Below are 26463 nucleotides of genomic sequence, written 5' to 3' on the forward strand. Positions count from 1 at the left end.
TAGTTTTTTGGTGATAGGTGAAAATGACATGTAACTTCGTAATCAATTTATTTTTTTTTGTATAAAGGCCCAATTACACTATGACGATAACGACGGACGATAAATATATAGCATGCATTTTTTTTACATAAACCAAAAGAAATTAGAAAGGTTTTCGTTCTAGACCTATAGGATAATCATTTATGCTGTCTTTGATAAAAATAATGTTTTTCAAATTCCAATCAAATGACGTCATGATAAATAAAAACAATAAAATCGCTGTATTGTCACGATATTATTGGTCTTACTAATCATGACGTCATTTGATTGGACGTGTGAAAATATAATTTTCATCAAAGGAATTGTTTATATTTCTTTTGGTTTATGTATTAAAAATGCACATTTGTCTATTTATCGTCGATCGTTATCGTCCTAGTGTATGGGCCTTATGCTGTAAATGTTCAATTAATTGATCATTCCGATTTTATTAGTTGGACTCTTGCACAGTTGCTGTCTAATCGTTGTTGTGTAATATCATTTCGAACCATATTAAAATCATAAAGAGATTCATATTCCTTAACATGTGGCTGTGCATGGAAGTCCGGTCTACAAAAACTCGGGCCCGGGATCATTGTTATTGGGCCTGAAAGTGTTGGTGAATTCATAATTATACTTAATATTATATCTATAAAGAGTCGTTATCCAAAGAGTCGTTATCCAATCGAGTTCGAACAATACCATGAAAGCCCCAGTGGTCTAATGGTTAGGACATCTGCATATCAAGCAGGCGGTCCGAGTTCGAGTCTCGGTTGGGGCGACTTTTTCTCATTCTCACAGATTTCCTCATCTTTATCGTTTCAAATTAATTAATTAAATTTCAGTATATCCCCGGGCGGTTTAGAATTAATGTTCTTTGCCTCTTGTGTTTATATATATAAAAGTATCTCTTCGGAGATCCCGCCTCGTGAATAAAAATACTGAAAGATGAGGGCGTATCAATTTGATCTCTGTTGCGCGTGCGTACAACTGAGGACTAGTGCTGTTCCGCCGTACCACGCCGAGAATGTTAAAGAGTCGTTATCCAATCAAGTTCGAACAATACCATGAAAGCCCCAGTGGTCTAATGGTTAGGACATCTGCATATCAAGCAGGCTGTCCGAGTTCGAGTCTCGGTTGGGGCGACTTTTTCTCATTCTCACAGATTTCCTCATCTTTATCGTTTCAAATTAATTAATTAAATTTCAGTATATCACCGGGCGGTTTAGAATTAATGTTCTTTGCCTCTTGTGTGTGTATATATATATATATATGTATATATATATATATGTATATATATATATATATATATATATATATATATATATATATATATATATATATATATATAATTATGTTATTATACAATTGAAAGCAAAACCCGTTAAATCTCAAATCATTAGGACTAGAAATTTGGCTTATCAATCAAATAAATACTTTCGTTCAAAATGAAACTCCAACCTCTCTAAAAGATTGAACTCGAAAACGGACCGTTTTTTTTAATTGGGTATGTTGAAACATTTCAATATTCATTTAAAAAAGTACATTAATTATGGTATTGATCAGTGGCTATAGAGGCATAAAAACCCTTGGTCAATATCATGTAAAATGCACTGTGGAAGGGTCATTATTAAGACTGCAAAATTGGGCTTATCAACAACAAAACATTTTATTATTAGACGTGATAACATCAAGAATAATCAGTATAATTATTAATATAGCCACTGTTACTAGTTTTATTCTACATGCTAAAGTAAATAAAAATCCACTAGAAAACAAACAAGTCTGAATGTTATGCTTATTACTATTAGCCATGTTATGTTTGTTACTGTAGGCAGGGAAGAGTTAAATTGTAATTTAACTCTTCCCTGCTGTAGGCCTATGATTGTTTGCAATGTCCACATATTATTTCCGTGGGCATATCCATAGTGTATCACTCACAAAAAAGACGTGTGAGGTTCTTTCTTTAGATTTTGAAGAATGATTTGTGTTACAGGTTAACACATGAGTCAAATGCTCAAGATATCGGCTAACGCCATGAATCTGACCGTTTCATTAAATTGGGTGTGATTAGGCCTAAACATATAATAATTTATTAAAAAGGTACAATAAAAACAAATGCATCAGAGGCGTTAAGAACCCACGGTCAATATCATGTCAAATGTATATATGGTATAAGCACTGTGGAAGGGGTCATTATTATTAAACTGGAAATTCGGCTTATCAACAAATAAATACTTTCGTTTAAAATGTAAAATAAGACTGCAAAATTGGGCTTATCAACAAATAAATACTTTCGTTCAAAATGTAAAATAAGACTGCACAATTGGGCTTATCAACAAATAAAATACTTTTTTTTCAAAATGTAAAATTAAGACTGGAAAATTGGGCTTATAAACAAATAAATACTTTTTTTCAAAATATAAGAAAACATTTTTTAAATATAATCCTTAAGCTCTGTCTATACTATCAAACTAAATATGATGTGCCCATATTATATAGACATGACGATGTCCACTACGATATTCGGGCATATCACTACCATATTTGGGCACACTTTTTTTGTTAAACTAGTTGGGACAGTGTAGACACAGAACTATGTGATCGAAACATAAGTCGGAATTGGACTGACGCGATTGATTTAATTGGGTATTTTTATTAATGTAGGCTAATGATTCATTAAAAACTATAATACCGATACGCGTTTGGTATTGATCAATGGTGCAAAAAACCCTGAGAAATAATGGTATAACGCGATTTGGTGATAGCTTAGCAATAATACAACCCATATACTATTATTATAAATACCTATTACAAATCCATTCATATAACTTTTCATCGCGAACCGAAAATGTATAAATGTTATTCTACAGACAGTAATTATATATTCAAAAGCCATATTATTATTATTATCAATACCTAAATGCGATAGTAATAACCACATAAACATAAATTATTCCCAATACAAGTTTGTGCGTTTAAAGCTCAGTTTCCACGATCAGTTTTTTTCTTCCGTCTTCCAAAGGGACACTGTATTGATTGATGGAAAGTGCCTGTTTCCAGTCACCTTTAGGGTTAAATCTATTATTTTAACTGCTCCCTTGTGTATAAAAGAGAGAAAATAGTGACTTATAAGTTTTAGTGCATGTCCTATTATTAATGAAACTGACACCAGTTTTTTACACCAATAGCCAATCAGATGGGCAGGAATTTGGCTTGGTAGGGATCAACATCTGAATATTGTAGCAGAGAGATATAATATAGTTCACTATATATCTTTTGATTATAGATACCTGAAACAATTTTAGTTAGGAGTTGAATGGAATACAAAGATTATAAAGTGTTATTAAAAGTCATAATATATTATATATTTATATATAATTATAGATAAAATTATTATATTTTTCTATGTCTTCTACTTCCAGTTCCTTTATTAAATCATGGTATGCTCCATGGGATTTTCGCCGCTGTATCCATGGTTTCACCCACACACTGCGTTTCTTTTGCAATCGTTTTTTTCTTCTGCTTGCGTTTACCATATACAAAATGATCAAAACTTTCGAAAGTAACACTAAATCCATTTCGATTTGTATTAAGAATATACAATATCACAATTGAATTCTAAATGATAAATAGAATAGCAAAGCAGAGAGCAGAGAAAGTATTTACACAATGGTTGACAAGGTCAATCCTTGAATACCTACAATATACAAAGATTGTCCCTAAATTGCAAGCTTATGACATTCTATTCAAAAAGTAGGTCATTAGTGACCAAGTGAAGAAATGACTGTGGGATTGCAACACTCTTCTCCTGATGTCCTATCAATCAATACAAGTCCCTTTGGAAGACGGAAGAACAAACCCGATGGTGGGAACTGAGCTTAATTCTAGAAAGAAACGACTGTGCTGACAGGCCAATGACATAAATCACAAGTAAAGTCCCAATTGTTCACTTGCGTTTTGATTGGCCGACCTATTATATTAGATTAATGAAGACTGTCCAGTCAAAAAGTTACGCTGCGTTTTTTGTAAGAAATATTTCTTGTTTACAATGATTTTCAAAGAGCACATATTCACAAACATCTTGCAACCTGTAAAATTGAAAACAAATATTATATACATTAGGCCTAAATTAACATTCATCCCTTATTATACGTAACAAATATTGACCAGAGCAAAAGCGTACAGTATTAGCGACACTCCATACCGGTTACCAGATGTTGATTTTTAACAGAACCAAAATAAAACGCGATCGATTTTACCATATTATTGAACACAAGACTATCGGGCCCTGCGCTGAGACGATCGGGCCCTGCGAATGAGACGATTGGGACCAACATGGTTCCTAACACATGAGACGATCAGGCGCGGCCAACGCTGAAGACGATCGGGACCACATTTTTTGGCCTGATCGTCTTGTGTGCGATCGTCCGTGGTCTCAATTGTCTAATAACCGTACTAGGCTACTCTAGGAGGAGAGGGCATAGTAAGTAGATATGGCTATTAGGCCTAATAAAACTACAGATTATTGGAGTAGGAGGCCTAAGGTGTGCTATGGTCTATTAGTATTATTAGGCTAGAAGGCCCCCGCTTCCCAGGAAGACCAGGCCGGCACTGATCCACTACTGCGTTTGAAATCGGTCGCGTTTCCAATCGGTCGCATTTTTAATCGGTCGCGTATATGGCATGCCAAATGTGCCTTATGTATATTTTCCTTTGCTTTTTCTTCCAGGGTCATACCGTATGCGCGATATGATTCTAGCAAGACAATGATGATTAGGTTTAAAAAAGGTGGTACAAAACTTTTTTTTTTTTGCAAATCAGAGGCTTCCATTGGTACACCAAAGAGACGTAAATGAATTTATAAAAAATGCAATATATATGTTATATACCCAATGTATCGTTAATAATTATTGTTCTGAAAAAATGATAAATAATAATGATATACATTCCACAAATTTATAAATTAACATATTTCTCGTTTTCGGTGGGAAATTTAACTGAAAATATTGGAATCTAATAATAAATAACCAGGCCATTTACTTGGGTGTTTATATTGTTAAGTTGGAATAAATTCCAGTTGATAAAGAGGTTGTTAACAATAACTAGATATAAATATCAATCAATATGTTAATACAAAATAGACAAAATCTAAAAATAAATCACTTTGGGAATTGACAATTTAATAATTATCGTCGTCAAATTGACCTATTAATATTTTTTAACATTTTAATTTTTCCTTTTCTCTTCATGTCAAGCAATTTTTGTTATTTTCTTCATCATGTCTGTTTAATAGTGAGTTCTGTACTTTCAATTAGTTTAGTATGTCAACTTAGTCTAAGTTCTAGAATGTGTTTTGACATAATGTTAGTAAAAAGATAAATATATTGCCACACATATGGCGTAATATAAAAATCAACATAAGGAATACAGCAACATTTACATTTTTACCAATATTTCACTTTCAGCCATCACCATCCTCGGCTTTCTATGGCGCCATCTAGAATAGGATTAGTTGGAAACTGGAATTAGAAATCTCTGTGATCTTGGTGATGGGAATCACTGAAATATTCGTCAAAAAAATGTAGTGTTTTTTACTACACCAACAACATAAGAACCTAATGAATATAATACTTGGTAATATCATGGAGGAAATAACTAGGATTACATGACACTACACAGTGTGCCTTGCTTTTGTCTGAATGGTTATTGATTGAATCAACTTACATGGACAATATCCCGATGCAAATTGTGTAGTAAAATGATTTCATATGCTCTAGTTAACATGTTCTTGACAAAAGGTTGTTCATTGTTAATATTTGTATAGAAACTGAATAACACTGTCCATATTTTTCATTAAATAGGCTAGTCATGCAAGACTGATTTAGGAAGTCAGGTGATGCACAGAACGCGGCAAAGAGGGTGTTGACACTTTGCATAACAACAAACACCTTTTAGGCAGGTAGCGTCCATTGATGTAGAGTTGTGCATTTTCTTTGTGGACCAGTGGATGGAGGATCGTTTCTAGACATGCATAACTTTCAGGTGTAATTTTATGCTTACCAATAATTCGGTTATTCAGATTCTGTTGTTTGGTGTAAGTTAATATGATTTTTTTTTCCAGATAATAATACTGGTTAAATTCAACCAAAAACCCATTGATTATTAATTTTTGTTTTTGATCCAATTTTTTGTCAAAGTGGATATGTGACATTAAAATGAATGTTTTGAAGTTATATACTTTTGTAGTAAAAAAATGATTTCACATAACCAAAACCCATTCTCTTGATCTTTTTTCAGGTTTTGATCAAATTGAATAACTATTATGTGAAGTTTATTAATTTTTCTGTATTAAAACAATGTGCATTATGTTTTTACAAATTTGTTAATGTATAAACTTTTAAGTTTGATATAGTTTTACAAATTTACCACATTTAGTTGTCTGCTGCAGATAAATATTTTGAATAATATACTGTATTTGTATTTTTGGTTATACATTCTGTACAATAATACTGTACAACTAATTTAGTTTGTATGAGATGATTGGTGGAAGTATTTGTGACAAAAATAGTAGTATCTGGAATTAATGTAATTCAATTTATTCTTTTCAGACGACAGCTTAATACAGTGAAATGGCAGAGACTGAAACTAACGATAGGTTCTTACAATTGAAAGTTGATCTTAATAGATGCTATGACAGTAAAAGATACTACAAGCAAAAAATAAGATTCCTCCTATCTGATTACTTACCTTTTGATTTACTTGAAAAGTCAACTACTACACTTGTTTTATTGTATAACATCGAACGCCATAACAGAGGTTTAATCACACCTTCTAATGTTGATCTTCTCTTTGAGATTACGCAAATATTACAAGTAAAGGAGGCAGAAGATCTTGTCAACCAGTATATGGAGGAAAACAATGTTCAGATTACAAATCATAGAACGTTGTCCAGATATCGAATGAAGATGTTCAGAGCATTGGAAGAAGTTTCAACTGATGTTAGACATCTTACTGTTTATTACAAACTGTACAAAAACTTTCAAAATGTATGGGATTTAGTACTTAAACTTGAGATGGCCAACTATCTAGCAGATGAACCAGACAAATTGGGGAAATTTGCACGTTTACTCAATCCAACAGCAAAAGCAATCTTACTTGATTACGGTATGTAATTTTTTTTTAACTTGTGTTTCTGACTGTTAGGGGCCGTGTCAAAATTATATTACTCCGTGTAATGCAGTAAACACAAAGTTTACCGCGGTTAACGCACTAACGCTCCTAACGGATGTTCGATTATGCATAAACTTGCGGATTTCGTTGATTGCGTTAGTAAGCAAATGAATATTCATGAGTAGTACAGCAGAAACTGTAACAGGAGATACGCTCCGTTGATTTTTTAAATTAATACAAGCCTTTTTTAAACAATAAATATCCTGCCTAATTTTATTACACTGTTACTTTTATTTATACCATTAGACCAGGGAGTTGTTAACAACTCCCTGATTAGACGTTCAAAAACAAGCCGTACGCTTTCATGACCAGACAGTGGGCAAACCCTGTCAACGTCTAAATATAGCGCGATGTCGTTAGTGGTATATACACGCATGACGTTGTTGACTAGGCTAGCGAAATGAACAAGACGACGGTGCTAATATTATTAGGTGAAAAAATATAGGCCTAATTCTGAAAAAAATATTCGTGTACTGTTTTTTTTTTCTTTTCATTAAAAATCATTAAATAAAATAATTGCATCGCGATTGACTTTACACAAATATCTTAAGGAAAATGGTCTTTTTTTTTTCTATTTCAAGTTCTATCCAGAGAATTCGACTAGAGCGCGAAACACACGTGATCGCCACTGGGCTAGCGCAATACTGTAGCCTACTGCCGGGCCTACTGCTGACAGTGTTAGTGAAAATTTTTTCATGTTTTGCCAATTGTCAGCAGAAACGGACAAGTACTATACAGGCATGAACACACATGTTAATTTTTTAGGGTGCGTGTATGTACGGTACTTCAAATGGAATATCCACAATAATCGTTCGTTCGGCGGCGAAACTCGCATGATAAACACACATGGTAATTTCTTACCAGAGGGGCGCGTGTACATCAAATGGAATTTCCACAACTGTCGTTGGTTGTTCGGGCAGCAAACTCGCATGGTGAACACACGTGGTAATGTACATCAAATGGAATTTCACAAGTCGTTCGGCGTTCGGATGACAAACTCGCATGGTGAACGCACGTGGTAATTTCTTAGCAGAGGGGTACGTGTACATCAAATGGAATTTCATAACAGTCGTTTGGGGTACCTTCGGATAACAAAAACTCGCATGGTGAACGAACGTGGTAATTTCTTACCAGATGGGTGCGTGTACATCAAATGGAATTTCTACAACAGTCATTCGGCTCGCTCGGAATTGTTTTTCCAACGATTGATCGTGCGGCTCACGAACACACACATGGTAGTTTCTTACTTATGGAATTGTTTTTTACAAAGATCGTTCGCATTAAATACACGTACACACTATTGTATACCATGATCATAGGTTTATTTTAAATAAAAAAAGAAAGCCTACATTTAAGTATAAAGCCCTTTTAGGACCATGTGTGCAGTAGGCCTACTGGGATCACCGTGGGAAAATGTGAAAGACCGTGGGAAAATGTGAAAGACCGTGGGAAAATTGTGATTTTTTATTGTATTTACAATGAAAATATAGATAAAATATGTAACTGTATTTTAATGTTTGAAAAAATCATTACTGCACTTTACTATAAATAATTCAGCCTAAAAAAATTAGAATTCCCCTAAATTTGGAAACAGTGGAAACAACACACATAACGTATAATGTATTACAAAATGTCCAAACCGTTTACCGTGTTTACTGTTTTTTTATTATACAGTAAACGGAGCAAACGAATCCGTAATTACCTCATGAATATGAATGAGGCAAAACGTTAGTAGTGTTAGTACTTAACGCTTCAATGAACATGGTTACACCCACCTCATTAACGAATTGTAATACACAGGATAACGTTAACCGCGGTGCACCGCGTTACACGGAGTAATATAATTTTGACACGGCCCCTTATTAGTGTAAACTGTAACATGTACAGTACTATGTATTATGTTTTCGCGCCGCGGCTCTAGCCAGCTATGTCCCAGGAGGACACATTCATTAATAAGCTGTTTCATAGCGGTAGCTTTAGTATCTAAGGCTGACAGTTTTGTGAATTTGGAAACTCGACTATAATTTATAGGTAGCTGCTGGACCCAAAAAACGTCTGGGAGAAGAGAGTCTATATGAAAGCCTTTGCTGATAATACAGTATTATTGAGATGTAGACGGAAATCTGTAAAATCTTGATCAATAAATAATAACTTCGTTTTTGCTGTCAACCAGGCTGGTATTATAATAAGTCACTGTCAAATAATCATTCTATAATGGTCAAAACTTTATTTTGGCTCTGTCAACATAAAGGAAGGTATTTACAATGACTTTCTTTGACTGTCAATCTAGGCCAATGTTATAATAATACGCCGTCAGATATTAAATCATTGAAACAGTCCTCGTAAATTTTTTGTTGGTTATCAGATGCCGTGGGGGGTCCAATCAATTATTCAGAAGGTGAACAATCAGTCTAGCAGCAGCAGATTTTTAGGAACGCCTGCTCCATTAATTAATCCAGAAAAAGGTTTGTACATTATCTATTTGTTTATTAGCCTTCTCCTAACACAATTGTATTTTCTTTAAAAAAAAGGTTTTATAAGTGGTTTCAACATTTATGATAGTAATGTCACAGATCTGTGTCTGGACTCAAGTTCATAGACCTACTAGTTATATTATTCATATTAACTGATACTTAATCTTCATTTACCGTAAAGTTCAGTTTTAATGAAATATATAATATAAATTGGCTTCGTAACAATTAATTAGTTTTGAAAAGGTTAGTTTTTTGGTGATAGGTAAAAATGACATGTAACTTCGTAATCAATTTATTTTTTTTGTATAAAGGCCCAATTACACTATGACGATAACGACGGACGATAAATATATAGCATGCATTTTTTTTACATAAACCAAAAGAAATTAGAAAGGTTTTCGTTCTAGACCTATAGGATAATCATTTATGCTGTCTTTGATAAAAATAATGTTTTTCAAATTCCAATCAAATGACGTCATGATAAATAAAAACAATATAATCGCTGTATTGTCACGATATTATTGGTCTTACTAATCATGACGTCATTTGATTGGACGTGTGAAAATATAATTTTCATCAAAGGAATTGTTTATATTTCTTTTGGTTTATGTATTAAAAATGCACATTTGTCTATTTATCGTTGATCGTTATCGTCCTAGTGTATGGGCCTTATGCTGTAAATGTTCAATTAATTGATCATTCCGATTTTATTAGTTGGACTCTTTCACAGTTGCTGTCTAATCGTTGTTGTGTAATATCATTTCGAACCATATTAAAATCATAAAGAGATTCATATTCCTTAACATGTGGCTGTGCATGGAAGTCTGGTCTACACAAACTCGGCCCCGGGCCTGAAAGTGTTGGTGAATTCATAATTATACTTAATATTATATTTATATATATATATATATATATATCATTATATTATTATACAATTGAAAGCAAAACCCGTTGAATCTCAAATCATTAGGACTAGAAATTTGGCTTATCAATCAAATAAATACTTTCGTTCAAAATGAAACTCCAACCTCTCTAATCAAAAGATTGAACTCGAAAACGGACCGTTTTTTTTTAATTGGGTATGTTGAAACATTTCAATATTCATTTAAAAAAGTACATTATTATGGTATTGATCAGTGGCTATAGAGGCGTAAAAACCCTCGGTCAATATCATGTAAAATGCACTGTGGAAGGGTCATTATTAAGACTGCAAAATTGGGCTTATCAACAAATAAATACTTTCGTTCAAAATGTAAAATCAAGGCTGAAAAATTGGGCTTATCAGCAACAAAATATTTTATTATTAGACGCGATAACATCTCAAGGATAATCAGTATAATTATTAATATAGCCACTGTTACTAGTTTTATTCTACATGCTAAAGTAAATAAAAATCCACTAGAAAACAAACAAGTCTGAATGTTATGCTTATTAGCCATGTTATGTTTGTTACTGTAGGCCTATGATTGTTTGCAATGTCCACATATTATTTCCGTGGGCATATCCATAGTGTATCACTCACAAAAAAGACGTGTGAGGTTCTTTCTTTAGATTTTGAAGAATGATTTGTGTTACAGGTTGACACAAGAGTCAAATGCTCAAGATATCGGCTAACGCCATGGGACCCTTGGCTTATCAATGAATAATAAATACAGTACTACTTTCGTTCAATTGAAATCGGAATCTGACCGTTTCATTAAATTGGGTTTGATTAGGCCTAAACATATAATAATTTATTAAAAAGGTACAATAAAAACAAATGCATCAGAGGCGTAAAGAACCCACGGTCAATATCATGTAAAATGTATATGGTATAAGCACTGTGGAAGGGGTCATTATTATTAAACTGGAAAATTCGGCTTATCAACAAATAAATACTTTCGTTTAAAATGTAAAATAAAACTGCACAATTGGGCTTATCAACAAATAAAATCCTTTTTTTTTTCAAAATGTAAAATTAAGACTGGAAAATTGGGCTTATAAACAAATAAATACTTTTTTTAAAAATGTAAAATTAAGACTGGAAAATTGGGCTTATAAACAAATAAATACTTCCGTTCAAAATGTAAGAAAACATTTTTTAAATATAATCCTTAAGCTCTGTCTATACTATCAAACTAAATATGATGTCATATCACTACGATAATCGGGCATATCACTACCATATTTGGGCACATCACACTTTTTTTGTTAAACTAGTTGGGACAGTGTAGACACAGAACTATGTGATCGAAACATAAGTCGGAATTGGACTGACGCGATTGATTTAATTGGGTATTTTTATTAATGTAATGATTCATTAAAAACTATAATACCGATACGCGTTTGGTATTGATCAATGGTGCAAAAAACCCTGAGAAATAATGTTATAACGCGATTTGGTGATAGCTTAGCAATAATACAACCCATATACTATTATTATAAATACCTATTACAAATCCATTCATATAACTTTTCATCGCGAACCGAAAATGTATAAATGTTATTCTACAGACAGTAATTATATATTCAAAAGCCATATTATTATTATTATCAATACCTAAATGCGATAGTAATAACCACATACATTATTCCCAATACAAATTTGTGCGTTTAATTCTACAGTAGAAAGAAACGACTGTGCTGACAGGCCAATGACAGAAATCACAAGTAAAGTCCCAATTGTTCACTTGCGTTTTGATTGGCCGACCTATTATATTAGATTAATGAAGACTGTTCTTACAACAACTGTCCAGTCAAAAAGTTACGCGGCGTTTTTTGTAAGAAATATTTCTTGTTTAACTATAGTATTCTGTACTTAAATAAATCAAATTTCCTTTATTTTGAGGAGTACTGTATAGATCAGTACAGGCAGTTCTGTAAAACCATTCAATTAAAAAGTAAATATATATAGTAGATATATGTATTATTGTTTGCTGCAAAAGCAGGCCTTTGGGATTTTGATCAAAACAAGTTCAATAACAAAATGTTTATGTTAGGAGTTAATTATCCATGCAAAGTCCCATAGATTATATACACTCTGTATCTTACTCTATGTAGGGCTATAATCCATACCCAACTTATTGCAAGGGTTAAAATTAATTACATTTTTTGTTGTTGACATCTTGGTCATTCAGTATATGAAGGATAACAATGTTCCAAACACAGATGATCGTTTATCAACATATCGAAGACAACTGTTTCAGACTTTGAGACAAAGTAATCATAACCGACTTGGAAAAAGTTGTTGCTTTCTATAAAATTGAAGAATATGGTTTCAACCATATTTGGGATGTAGTTTTGAAACTGGAGTAGGACCACCTTTTGAATGATAATCCAGAAGAATGGAGGAGGTTGTTGATAAACGATCATCTGTGTTTGGAACATTGTTATCCTTCATATACTGAATGACCAGATCTTCAGCACGCTTCAAACCTGTTAGTGTTACTTTTGTAATATCTAACAGTAGACTGACATTCTGTGGTGTAATTCTGCCTTTAACTTCGAGTACATTAAATACAGAGAAGATCTATACAGTTTGAAATTTATTATTTTATATTTGCAGGATTTATCAATTTTCCCCCAAAAAGTAGGTTGTTTATAGAAATAGAATTTTTAATTGACATACCAAGTGAATCCTATATTAAGGGTATTAAGGATAGTCTGCTTAATTCTGATCTGACAGCCACGCTGGGTGCGCTGTTTCCAATGCCTAAAATAAATCTTGAAAAACGTGTCTGTAAATGATAAATTCGTGATAAATTCGAAAAACCTCATGTCTCACTCCCGTAAATTAAAATTGGTAAAACTTTGTCAAAAATGTGTTTCCATATATTCTCTGGTAGGTATTTTGTTTTGCTATTAATTGATTGTAAATAGTACGTACGTTATTCGCTTTTTGACAATTGTGTTCAATTGTGTTATTCCACTGACCATTTGAATTGAAAACCACTTCCAAGAAAGTATACGATTTAACAACTTCCATTTTAATGTTTATGTAATACCATTTTTCATATTTTCTTTATTTTTCACCTTTTTTAAATACCATTATTTTTTATTTGTTTACATTTACACTAAGACCCCATGTGTCACAAAATATTTCCAATATAATTATTAAATTTTATAAGCCCTTACTGTGTCTGCAAATAGTAATAAATCATCAGCATATAGCAGATGGTTTATAAAGCAATCCCTGAATGGTATTTTTTTGTTATTTTGATTTAGTTAGTAATTCATAAATATATTAAATAGAGATGATGGCAGGGGTGACCCTTGTTGTATTCCAATTGAACATTCAAATAGGAGCGTTAATGAGTTTCCTATTTTTACATGCGCTAATAATAATTGGAAACTAAATAATAATATATATGACGTCATATATATTATTAATACGCCTATTCTTCTTAATTTTAATAATAGAAAATTATGATTTATACTGTCAAGTGCACGTTTTAGATCAACGAAGCAACAAAATATTCTACCCCCTTTTTTACGTAGATATTTTTGAATTATGCTGTTAAGAATGAAAATATTATCTAATGTGCGGAATCCCTTGCGAAAACCCTGATTGTTCTTGTTAAATAATGTTATTGTTTTCAGTATGGTTAGTTATTCTAGTGTTAAGGATGTTTAAAAATATTTTGCCAAGAATTGGAATTAGAGAAATGCCCCTATATTAAATACTAGGCTAGGCTTACCAAATAATTATTTTGTTTTCAAATTTAGACCAGCTGAACGGCTGCTTCAATAGGCTAAAATAGTCCTTGACTGTACTGCTAATAACTAATTGTACTGTATATTCATTACATTGGTGGGGGGAGGGGCGGTGTTCTTCTTTGTTTTAAGGTTCTGGTGGGGTTTCTGGACTGCAGCACAGTTCATAACTGTATTTTAATAAATACTCGTCACAATGATTGCTTGTGCTTCAGACATCAAGCATCAAGGACACAGGCTTTTTTCCATTCTATAGCAATCAGGTTACCCCGTGTCTGGGACCAGCTTCCCAGACCGTTGACAGATGCTGCAGCAGGCCCGTAGCCAGGGGGTTTTTTTGGGGTTCGGGCGAACCCCCCCTTTTGCGCGAACCCCCCTTTTACCAGCGAACCCCCCCCTTGAAAAACAAAGGCCCCACTTCCAAAATCGTGCAATTAATTATCAATTATAGCAGATTTTTTGGTCATTTTACTTCTATTGACTATGTTTAAATCGATCGAATATACAGATTGTCCGATGTCAAAGTCACTGCTGAGCGTGAGATCGAGAGATTGTTGAGAGATGATGGTTATAAATAGGCCTATGACAGAAAAATGGACTGACCAATCGCGTGCTTCGGCCAGGCTTTTCGGAACGCACAAGATCACGTTCAGTTCAGTTCAATCTTTTTGGGGATTTTTATTTTTTTCCTGGAAATATTTTTCATTGAACCAAAGAATTTCACTGTGCAAACTTGAATAAAAATGGTGCTGAGTTAAATTGGTACGTGTACGTAGGCCTACCGTATATTTCGGTGTATAAGACGCACTTTTGACACGCAAATTTGACCTCTAAATGTTACCCTAATTAATTTAATTACCTACTAATACTTAAATTAATTAAAAATAGTGTACTACTCTGCAATGTCGGCCTAGCTAGTTACTCACTCCTGTCTAACCACAGTGTGGTAACAAGTTTATTGAATTTTTAGTTAAGGTAAATTGTCATCCTCGACTGTATTAATTAATATTACAGTACGCATTAGATATTCTACCCAGGCCTAGTAATACTCTCTGAACTCGCGGGCGTGTATTCTTGCAGCATGCAGCATGCAGCATCACAGCGCAACACATTTATGGAAGAGTCCATTAATTACGGTGGTGTCACATTTTAATTACACAATAACTATTTCCCTTGATCACGGTGGTTTATTTTTATTACCGTACATCTCTATGTCAACAATCACATAATTTTATAATCATGTAGGCAATAGTTCGTATGTCAAGCGATATCTAAAAGAGTGTGTTGTTATTGTGTTAAGTAGCTTCCCCTAATCTCATAGTGTATATGGCCAACAGTGCTGGCCACCAGGCAAGGAGTGTCACGCCAAATGAGGTACCACTGCCAAATGAGGTACCGCACGCGATTTTTTTTTCCGTACGGGAGTTCCTCCATCGGTTCGTTTCGGACTCAATCGACTCTCTTCGGTATTCGGTAAAGTCAGCTCACTGATGCGTGACAATATAAGACAATTTTACATTTACAAACCGCGAGCTAATACTTTCACACAGGCTCTCATAATTAATAGTATATGAATCTAATACGAGTTTTGATGACATTAATTAATTAATAAATACTAGGCCTACTTAGTAATTACATTAAGAACCCAATAGCATATTGACCTTTTGTCACGAAAAGAGAGGCTCTTTTCTTATCGTTTATGGTATTATTGTAGCTAGCCCATGGCTAGCCTAGCCAAGCTTGTGTAAGCCTATGCAAGGTATACTTTTGAATTTAAAATGGTTATGTACAGTAGGAATTCCTATGCACAGTGTATGTTTTTATACCTTTTAAAATAATATTATTAAATTAATACAGTATTTATATTGTAAGGTAATGGAAATTTTACGTTAAAGGTGTACGTATTATTAATTATCCCCAATCTTGAAAAATAAAGATTTCAGACTTTTAATATAGGCAATTTTGGAGTTTTAATTAAGTTATAGGCCTACAACTAATATTATTGTTTATTATGTGTATATGTAATTTGGAAAATCATAAAAAATACATGCAAAGTAAAAAACATTCAATTACGGTACTGACACGACTGCAATAGTACAAATACATTTAATAATACTGTAACACATTTTCCAGGAAGCTTATAATTTATTGTGATACTATCATCTTGTCATGAAGATCGGTTTTCTGTATTCCATATTCTTGATTTAATTTTTTTTATTATGGTTTCTGAAATAAATTTAAAAAAAAAATTGTTCATTTTAATTCAAAATTTCCACCGGCCAAGATATCAATAATTATTAAATTAACACAATATTAAACGCTTTATAAGCAAGCATGTGTTTCTATACATTACAACTTACAAGAATACATGTTACTAATACTAATTGATACCTAGGCCTATATGTATACAATTTTTCAAATGTTACACTTAAAAACCTGACTGAAGAAAATTGTAATTTTCTTGATAAAAACATCTGTTAGTGTTACTTCTGTACATATAATTTCTAACCTACTACTTCATTTTATTAAAATAAAAAATATTAATGTAGATGGAAATGTACTACATTGAAGCACACGTACGTAGGGCTAGGCTAGCTAGGCCTTGCTTGTGATCGACGACCAACAAAGTGCTGCTGCTGTGTGTGTGTTACTGTTTGTGAATTTGATGGTACTACATTGGTTTGTGGCTGCCTAGACAGTATTATATTATTAAAATTCTAGGCCTATTATTATTATTACAATGACGTTCAGAACTACTATTAATATTTATTATTTTATTTACTGGGGCGGATCCAGACATTTTTGAGAGGGGGGATCCGCCGATAAAAAGGGCACATCAGATATTGAGTATTTGAGCCACAGCCCCCCCATGGTGGGGGTTGTGGCGAAGCGAATTTTGTTACAGGACACACTTAGATGGCCGGAAATGGCACTCTCGCACGCAAAATCCATGATAAATGGCACCTTTCTAGTTCGCCGGAAATGACACTTTATTAGCAGGGATAACGATGCAAAATTAAAAGTTGTTATTTTTCAACCAATTTAAACATTATCTGTTGGTATTTTGTTTCAATATTCCAATAAAGAAAGAATTACGAAAATCTGACTTGTAGTTTTCGAAATATAGGGTCTAAAACATTGCCGAAAATGATCGTTTTTAGCCACGAACGTTGTAAACAAATTGCGCAATTTTTCGCTAAAATAATTACATATAATTACGTTTTATAGTAATTTCTTTTATATATCAACATTGGAAATATCAATAAAATATAGAGTTGTTTATTTAACGGAATTCGTACAAATTCATTGCTCTAAATTTGTGTAGAGTACCGTTCAGTACAGAGAGATCACGTGACTTCTTGGTACACGCGCGCGAGAGAAAACATTCCGCTGTGGGTAATTCGTGTCCACCAATCCAAAATAGCCAGATTCCAAAATCATTCAACCGTGAGCTCTGCCGCCGATCGCGGGAAAGCTCAGCTTTGATTGGCTTACAATGACATCATATCACAAAATGGTGGTTTTTTTTTTGTTTCAAAAATGAAATAAATGAACCTTCTTTATGGTATGTGTGATTTTTCTTTAAAAGATTTGAATAATAAAGGCTTCATATCGAGAAAAAAACATTTTTTTGGCACTTATAATAAATATTTCTCAGAGAAAAAAGCACATGGCTTGTAGAACTATATTATCTTGGCGTAGGAAGACAAACAAATCCCAGGTCATGAGAGGCTCAACTACAAAAACAAGGTTGAATAGTATAGTGTAAGGACCGTTCGATGATTTTTGAGTAAACAATCTACCGCGTATGGTCGTACGCGGTAGATAGTACGATATTTTAACTACATTTTTTACATGTTTGGTTGGATGTAATGGAAATAAAAAATAGTTGATCTGATGGAATGATATGTAAATAAACAAATACTCAAAAGAATTATGTTTACAGTTCAATTATTTTCAGAATAATAATACATAAAAATGTGTTTACCAATGGACAAATAATCGCGTCAATGACAGAGCGCGCATGGTAACGTACCTACGCGGAGTTGAATCGTAAAAAGTTTACATGCGCCCTCTGTAGTATGCGAAACGATCTATTTTTAGAAGTTTAAGTAGAGATCATCACGCATCACCACCTCTCACAATGCTCTTTGATCGGCCGCCGTAACTTAACATCGCGCTCATTGTGATAAATTTCTGTTTTTATTTTTGGGGTTAGTGTAGCTTACTCTGTGCATACTAATATACACACAAATATGTCACACGAATAAAATATTGAACCTCTAAAAAAAGGGCACCCTTAAAATTTAGGGGGGGTCCGGACCCCGTGGACCCCCCCTCTGGATCCGCCCCAGATTTACAGTGAGTATAGTATTAGGCCTCTAGTATGTATAAATCTGTCACTCGTGCAAAAAAGCTGCTCACGTTTTGTCTTGTGGTTGCTGTCACGCATCAGTGGCTTACCGAAGAGTCGATTGAGTCCGAAACGAACCGGTGGAGGAACTCTCGTACGGAAAAAAAAATCGCGTACCGCACTTAATTTGGCGTCTAAGGCGCCAAATTAGGTACTATTGCAAAATGAAGTTCTATTGTAATTTTGTAAAATACAGTCTATATAAAACAAACATATTTAAGCCAGTATTAAACTACAATATGTATTCTGTGTTGTTACGCCTGTTATTAGATCAAGCTATTACATTAAATTAAATTTAAAGCAGAAAATAGTTATCCTTTTTTGATTTTCGTCGAATAGATCGAAGCGGATGTGCTTCGGTCATGGTCCGCAAATTATATGATACGCCTTGTGTGCCAAAATGTTTTTACTGCTTTTAGTTGAATCACCGCGTGTACAGTTAAAACCAATAGATTGTGCTGCAGTGCAGATTGTCTGTACAGTAATGTGGACTGTCTGCTTGGGGGTCTGTCTATCAAGGTACAACATTTCAACGAAGCCAATTTAATATTTTCATTCTGTTTTAATATCTGTAGAATGCGTTGTCATTTATTCTGAAGCTAATACTGTAGGCCTATATACCAGGGGTGGCGCCAGGATCTTCCCGACGCGGGGGCTACATTCCCCGATGAGGGGGCTATGCGAGCGAAGCGAGCATCACAAGGCTGGGGGCCAGGGGGCCGACAAGGGCCCCCGGTGGGGGTCTGAAGCCCCCGGAAGCAACGCGTTCTAGCGTCATTTGAGGTCATTTTAATCAGATTTAGGGCAGCCATTTTTTCCATTTTTTATAATGCATAAATAAAATACTGCGTGCAAAAAAATGATGCGCGATGACTGTTTCAATCATATTTTTCAATTTAAAAAATAAAAGTTCAAAGAAAATTTAGAAAAATAGTATTGGAGGTCCTGGAAATTGGACTTATTATACTTCAAAACATGAAAAAAAATATATAAGTCCCTATCATGGTTGTGACTGAGCTAAGAAATGTTTGAAAAATAGAGATGTTAGGTCCCGGAAAATGCACTTCTTGTACTTCGAAATATGACCAGCTTTATTGTTGGGGCTGAGCTAAGAAAATGTTTAAAACTAGAGCTGCAGGTCTTCAAAAAATTGCATTTTATACTTTGGAAACATCAGGCCCAGAGGCTTAAAAAACGCAAGCGTAGACCTTTTTCAGTCGGGGAAATAAGTTTATTCCTCCCAAGTGTATGCCTGCGTACCATCTGGACTTCCGAGTGGTGAGAAATTCATGACATACAGGACATTGAAAATGTAATAACTTAGCTATAATAAGATGTTGGCTAAGCGAAAATGGCATGTTTTTTTGTTTAGTAATGGATGAAATATTTATTTTAGGTGCCCCACGGTACAGAAGGTTACTTGTAAATTAAAAAATTGGTGAACATACGAACAATTAACATAATTCGTTTTTGCTGTAGTGTAGCGTACGTCGACACAGTACACGACGTAACCGTCGGTAAACTTCGCCTGGAAAATAACTACAGTACACATTTTGGTCCCTGGATGGAACATGATATCACGACCCAACGTTGAACGATTCGTACAAAGGGATACCGCCAGACAAGTGCGTACCTATAGCTATTGTTTAGTAGTAAGTTAGATCGCTGGCAATAATGAATGCATATAAAGCGCATAATATCACTCTGACGTACTCTCACGGTCAATGAAACGTCGAGGTTTTCTAGGCGCTGAAGCTACGAAGTGAACGCGAACGAATTATATTCCCCAACAAAAAGTACCCGAACCGTCGATAAACTTCGCCTGGAAAATAACTACATTACACATTTTGGTCCCTGGATGGAACTTGATATCACGCGTCTCGACCCAACGTTGAACGATTCGTACAAAGGGATACCGCCAGACAAGTGCGTACCTAGCTAATGTTTAGTAGTAAGTTAGATCGCTGGCAATAATTGCATATAAATTGCATAATAGCACTCTGACGTACTATCACGGTCAATGAGACGTCGCGGTTTTCTAGGCGCTGAAGCTACCAAGTGAACGCAAACGTTTTTTACTGTATATTATATTCCCCGACAAAAAGTACCCGTGTTCCCTTCGGTAACCGTCGGTAAACTTCGCCTGGAAAATAACTACATTACACATTTTGGTCCCTAGATGGAACATGATATCAGGCGTCTCGACCCAACGGTGAACGATTCGTACAAAGGGATACCGCCAAACAAGTGCGTACTAGCTATTGTTTAGTAGTTAGATCTCTGGCAATAATGAATGCATAAAAGTGCATAATAGCCCTCTGACGTTCTCTCACGGTCAATGGAACGTCGTGGTTTTCTAGGCGCTGAAGCTATATGAAGTGAACGCGAACGTTTTTTACTGTATGTTATATTCCCCGACAAAAAGTACCCGTGTTCCCCGACGGGGGGGGCTAGGCTCCCCGACGAGGGGGCTAGAGCCCCCGTAGGCCCCCCCCCCCCCCCCCGCTGGCGCCACCACTGCTATATACCGTAATCAGGCGGTATTATTAAGGCTAGCTCACGTACAGCAGAATTCACGTAGAATTATGTGGTGTTGTTGCTTGATTGTAAATTGCCCAGATTCTTCATTAGAAAAGAACTGATCAATTTGAATTGAATTAAGGTTAATTCTAGAACTGATATAAGGAGTCTTTAGAACAGATATTAAGATGTCCTCTATAAACGGAGTCCTCACAAACTTATATAAGAGGTCCTCTTGTAAAATCAGGTTCCCGTCGAATTTATTTTAGATAAGTAACTATATTATCATGGATTTCGTACCCACCATTCCATCGATAGCTTTTTTTTCTCTCTTTTGTGGCGCAAACACCACTTTTATCCACATTCATATATTATCTCATGTCATTACATAAAATCATATTATTTAACACATTTGTTAATTCCCAATGTCGTTACAATTCATCAGTAACATTTTTACATTTATGAATTCCATATTGCCTCCTATTTTCATTAATGATCTTCGTTTTAAAATATTTTACACATAAAGAATTTGTGAGATTTTCAATTGTTTGTTTTAATTTTACAACCCGGATTATACAATGTATTTATATACAAGATAAAACGAATTAAATCAGATCAGCACCACCTGTAACTCGTATCACAGTGAATTCTTTTCTGATAATCGAGCAAATTAGAATTTATATTAACATAATAGTATTTCTTAAAGCTACCCATTTTTCTATACTTGTTTCTTTATTGTTATATCTTTCACATTCAATGTTATATAGCATATGGCTTTTAAATGAATTCCATAAAGATTTACCCACTGGCTTATTTAATGCTGATTTATTCTATAAATAGTGAAGGCTGCAAATGTGTAAATATAGGCCTAATCTACTATTCCATCGATATAGCTAATTAAATTACTGTATGTCAATAAATAAAAAATATTAACTTACAGTAGCATCCCATTCTCATCACCCCACAAAGTATAAAAGTGCATGCATGTTCCATATTATGTACGACGTATGAATTGATGGAACGAACAATCGAGATGAAAATAACGCATGCAATCTCCATTGCAAAATTAGGTTCCATTTAAGTATAAATTCTAATATTCCCGACCTCAAAATAATTAGTGTTATAACTACGGTAACTGTATTTAGCTTCCTAGAATTTCGTCCACCCCTCCGAACATGCTTTCAACATCGTATGAACAAACAAGGTGACCGACTTCATTGCAAAATTAAGTTCCATTGCATTATTGCGAATTTAAGGTTGTTTCCGACTTCGAAGTAATACTTACTTAGAATTTCACCCCATTCCCATCCAAACTTGTTTCCCACATCGTAATATGAACAAACGAGATGACGACTTTATTGCAAAATTACGTTCAATTATTTGCGAATTCACGTTGTGTTCCCAACCTTAAAATAACTGTATCATGTATTTAGCTTGCTTAGAATTTCGCTCACCACATTCCCATCCAAACTGTTTCTCACATCGATATGAACAAATGAGATGACAACTTCATTGCACAATTATGATCCATTATTGCGAATTTATGTTCAAATGTTTCCGACATCAAGGTAAAAAGTACCAGCTGAATAAAATATCTAACATATTGCAAAATTAGTCTCTATTATTGGGAATGTTTCCGACATCAAATATTGTTAAAACTTGATGAAAATGCTGAACTAATTAGGTACCATTATTTATTTATTGTGATATGCATGTTCAACTGTTACATTCTATTACGGTACGTGACATGAAAAGATTGATAACAAAAGAGAACAAGGCAATATCTCATCTTTTAACATTTAGATAATGGAACCAAATTTTGCAATAAAGACTTTATTGCAAAATTTGGTTCCATTATCTAAATGTTTCCGACCTTATGAGTTATTGTTTTGATGAAACAATATGATGAATTTCCCCTCGACTACCTTTAGGCCTACCATCCCTTATTTATTTATTATAGGTCACACACACATGTGTAACAAATGAGACGATGAAATTATAACGAATATCCAACTAACAATTTGCGACTTAGGTTCGCCATAGTATTGCAAATTTATGTTTTAATGTTTCAGACATTTCAAAGGAAATATAGTGTTATACTGTAGGTATAATAAGTGACAAAAATGTGATCATGTAACTAATATTTTTAAAGAACTTATAAATAAAAAACATAGGCCTAAATAACATTGGTCATATACATTTAAAAAAACGGAATTGATTAAATTAATAGTAAGCAATGTTAAACAAAAATATATATATAATAATCAGTAGAATAACAGGATACATTCATATTCAACGAATAATCATTTTAATTTGAAAACATAAACATAGAAATTCATAAAACCGAACAAAATAATAACGGGAATCATGTACCGACGAAAGGAACGTCAAATCAAATTATTACTAGAAAATAATGCAGCAATAGCGTCCCATAACTCAAACACTAAACGCTTTAGCGCCAAAGGCAAATTGTCCCAGACCATGTCCGCATAACATGCAGACGTGACTTCAGACACTTTCCTTTGGCGCTAAAACGAGTAGTCTCCTTTTCCAGCTGCTTAGAAAGGGGTCGGTAGGCTTCCCATCATGCATTTCGAGTTTTCTAGATTTTTCGATGAAGAGTGCCTTTCGTTTTTTACACTAAAATAGTAAATTTTCGTCGTATGTTTCAGTTATAATGGTTTAATTTCATACAATGAGTAAAGGTTATTAGGTTAGAAATACTTCGGTTAATAATTTTCAGTTTGTGTTTATTTGGAAATAAGTAATATCAATATTTATAACACGATTAGCTCGCCAGAAACGTGCTGCCAAATTAAGTGACCTAGCCTTGTGCGATACAGGCCACGCGAACCTCATTTGGCAATGTCACTTCATTTGGCGTTACAAGGAGCACATGGTTAGAGTGCTCTCCTCTCCTCATATTGCTGTAATGCATGCATGAAAATAGGAAAGATTTTCATATAGGCCTACCCAACATGATATTCCTGGTTCATTATCAGCCCAAAAAACTGAACATCATTTGGATTGATTTTATAATGGTCATACACACAATAAGAAGGTATATATTTAAATAATATGAAATTAAAGTTACTTAAATAGACATAGGCTAGCCCTACCCACACAGTGCATCGTAACTGAAACAATATGGGGATTACCCTTTTCATTGAATGTTCAGTTGAAGTAGAGACTGATTACAATGTAATAAAGGCAATCAAACAAAATTATATCATTTGATTCTAATAAATATGTCTCAAATATCGTTGTTTTATTATTAAAATACCATTGTTTTGATTGTAAAATGTTTAAATTTCGGCCTAGAAATAAGTGCGTCTTATGCATCGACTACATAAAAAATACTAATATTTCAGTCTCCGTTATGGGTGCGTCTTATACACAGGTGCGACTTGTACACCGAAATATACGGTACTATTTGTTTTTTATGTTTATAGGATAAGAAATTATTTAAGGGCCTAATAATAATATACTTTTTTGCAACAATAAAGCTGTATTTCATGATCAGTACTACTAACTTCCATAATACTACTGTACTATATAATTTCTCTGCATAACTCAGATTTTAGTAGGTAAAAAATGTCTCTGTAAGCTTATTAAAACAACCGAAATTGCTCTGAGAGCCTAAGCTTCCAGGGGCCTTCTCCCCCTGGACCCCGACTGGGGGCCCTTGGCGGCCCCCTGGCCCCCAGCCTACAGTTGCTCGCTGCGCTCGCAAAATACTTGGTGTCAAGAAAACCCCCCTCTGATGCATTCTGGCTACGGGCCTGTGCAGTCCTAGAAAGCCCATCAGCCTTCATTAGAAAAGTTCATATTCATTTTGATTCGCTGTAACTGTATTTTGTCTTTACGTCTTTTATGTGTAAACTGACTTTGGGGTTGGGTCAACCGGCTCAGCTACAGTGATTAAGTTCACTTAGGTTTACCCTGGTCTCCCCAATTTCAGTTTTTTTTTGTTTTGTATATACTTAAATAGACCAAATAAATAATGAAATGAAATGAAACACCAAGCCCTTCAAAGTATAACTAATCTCTACCAAGTGTATAAAGTGTATTAGTCCATGGGCTGGAGGGGGGTTACCGTGCACCCCCCCCCCCCCCAGTTAAACTTCTTTGGTATCATTTTCTTCCCACGGACATGTAGAGTGAAAAAATCGATGTTGACAAGAAAAATATAGGGATGCATTGTATGTACTTGCGTCATTTGTAATGATCATCAGTGTTTTATCTTCAAATATTTTTTGGGGTAGGGGGTGACATTTATCCTAATAACCCAAGAATCCAACATCTAATTAGTATTATCTTAGTAACATTGTGTAGCATACATCTTTTAAAATCTTTTAAAATTTAAATAAAATTAATCGGAAGATTATTAAGGTCAGTAGAGGTCAAAAGGTCATTGACCTTTTGCAAAATGCAAATTTTTCCCAAAATATAGATAAATTTCAATATCGTATCTACAATTTTCAATATTTTTATCTTAATTGTGTTTTACTTGTGCTTACTGACATATTGAATAAGAAAATATAGGTTAACAAGATAAAAATTGCAGTTCATTATATACAAATTGTTATTTTTTATTGTTAAAAATTGCAATAAAAATACATTTTTTTGGGTAGAGGGTAACAATAATAGCAATAACCCAAGAATCAAACATCTAATTAGTATGATCTTGGTATCGTTGTGTATCATTCATGTTTTATAATCATATAAACTTTGAATAAAATTAATCGAACCATTTTTATGGTCAGTAGAGGTCAAAAGGTCACTGACCTTTTGCTCACTAGCAATTATACCCGCCCCAGGGCGGGTTTTTTTTTTTTATTTATTTATTTCGGTATATATAAAACATTACAAAAAGCAGAACAAGTCTGAAATTATTGTAGCACATTATATAAAAAATTTACATTACAGATAAAAAATACAAAACAATTTACAATATGCATAAGAAAAATAAATATACTGTACATTAATCATTAAAATTTATCTAGTATTTTAAAAATATTTATCAAGGTTTTAATTTATTTTAAGCAATATATACAATAGTATTAATTTAAATGAATTTATTTATTTTCTTATAAAAATCCTATATAAAAAAAA

General features: G+C 33.9%; 1 protein-coding gene across 1 annotated transcript; it reads left to right on the top strand.

The window, feature by feature from the left end:
• The first annotated feature begins 5172 nt into the window (after positions 1 to 5172).
• On the top strand, positions 5173 to 9640 carry LOC140046803 (uncharacterized). The gene is made up of 3 exons (XM_072091528.1): positions 5173 to 6112; positions 6627 to 7182; positions 9280 to 9640. The coding sequence occupies exons 2-3, from the start codon at positions 6648 to 6650 to the stop codon at positions 9324 to 9326; spliced, it is 582 nt and encodes a 193-aa protein (XP_071947629.1). The 5' UTR covers positions 5173 to 6112; positions 6627 to 6647; the 3' UTR covers positions 9327 to 9640.
• Positions 9641 to 26463: the final 16823 nt, after the last annotated feature.

Source organism: Antedon mediterranea, chromosome 4 (assembly GCF_964355755.1).
Source record: "Antedon mediterranea chromosome 4, ecAntMedi1.1, whole genome shotgun sequence".
Lineage (NCBI taxonomy): Eukaryota > Metazoa > Echinodermata > Crinoidea > Comatulida > Antedonidae > Antedon > Antedon mediterranea.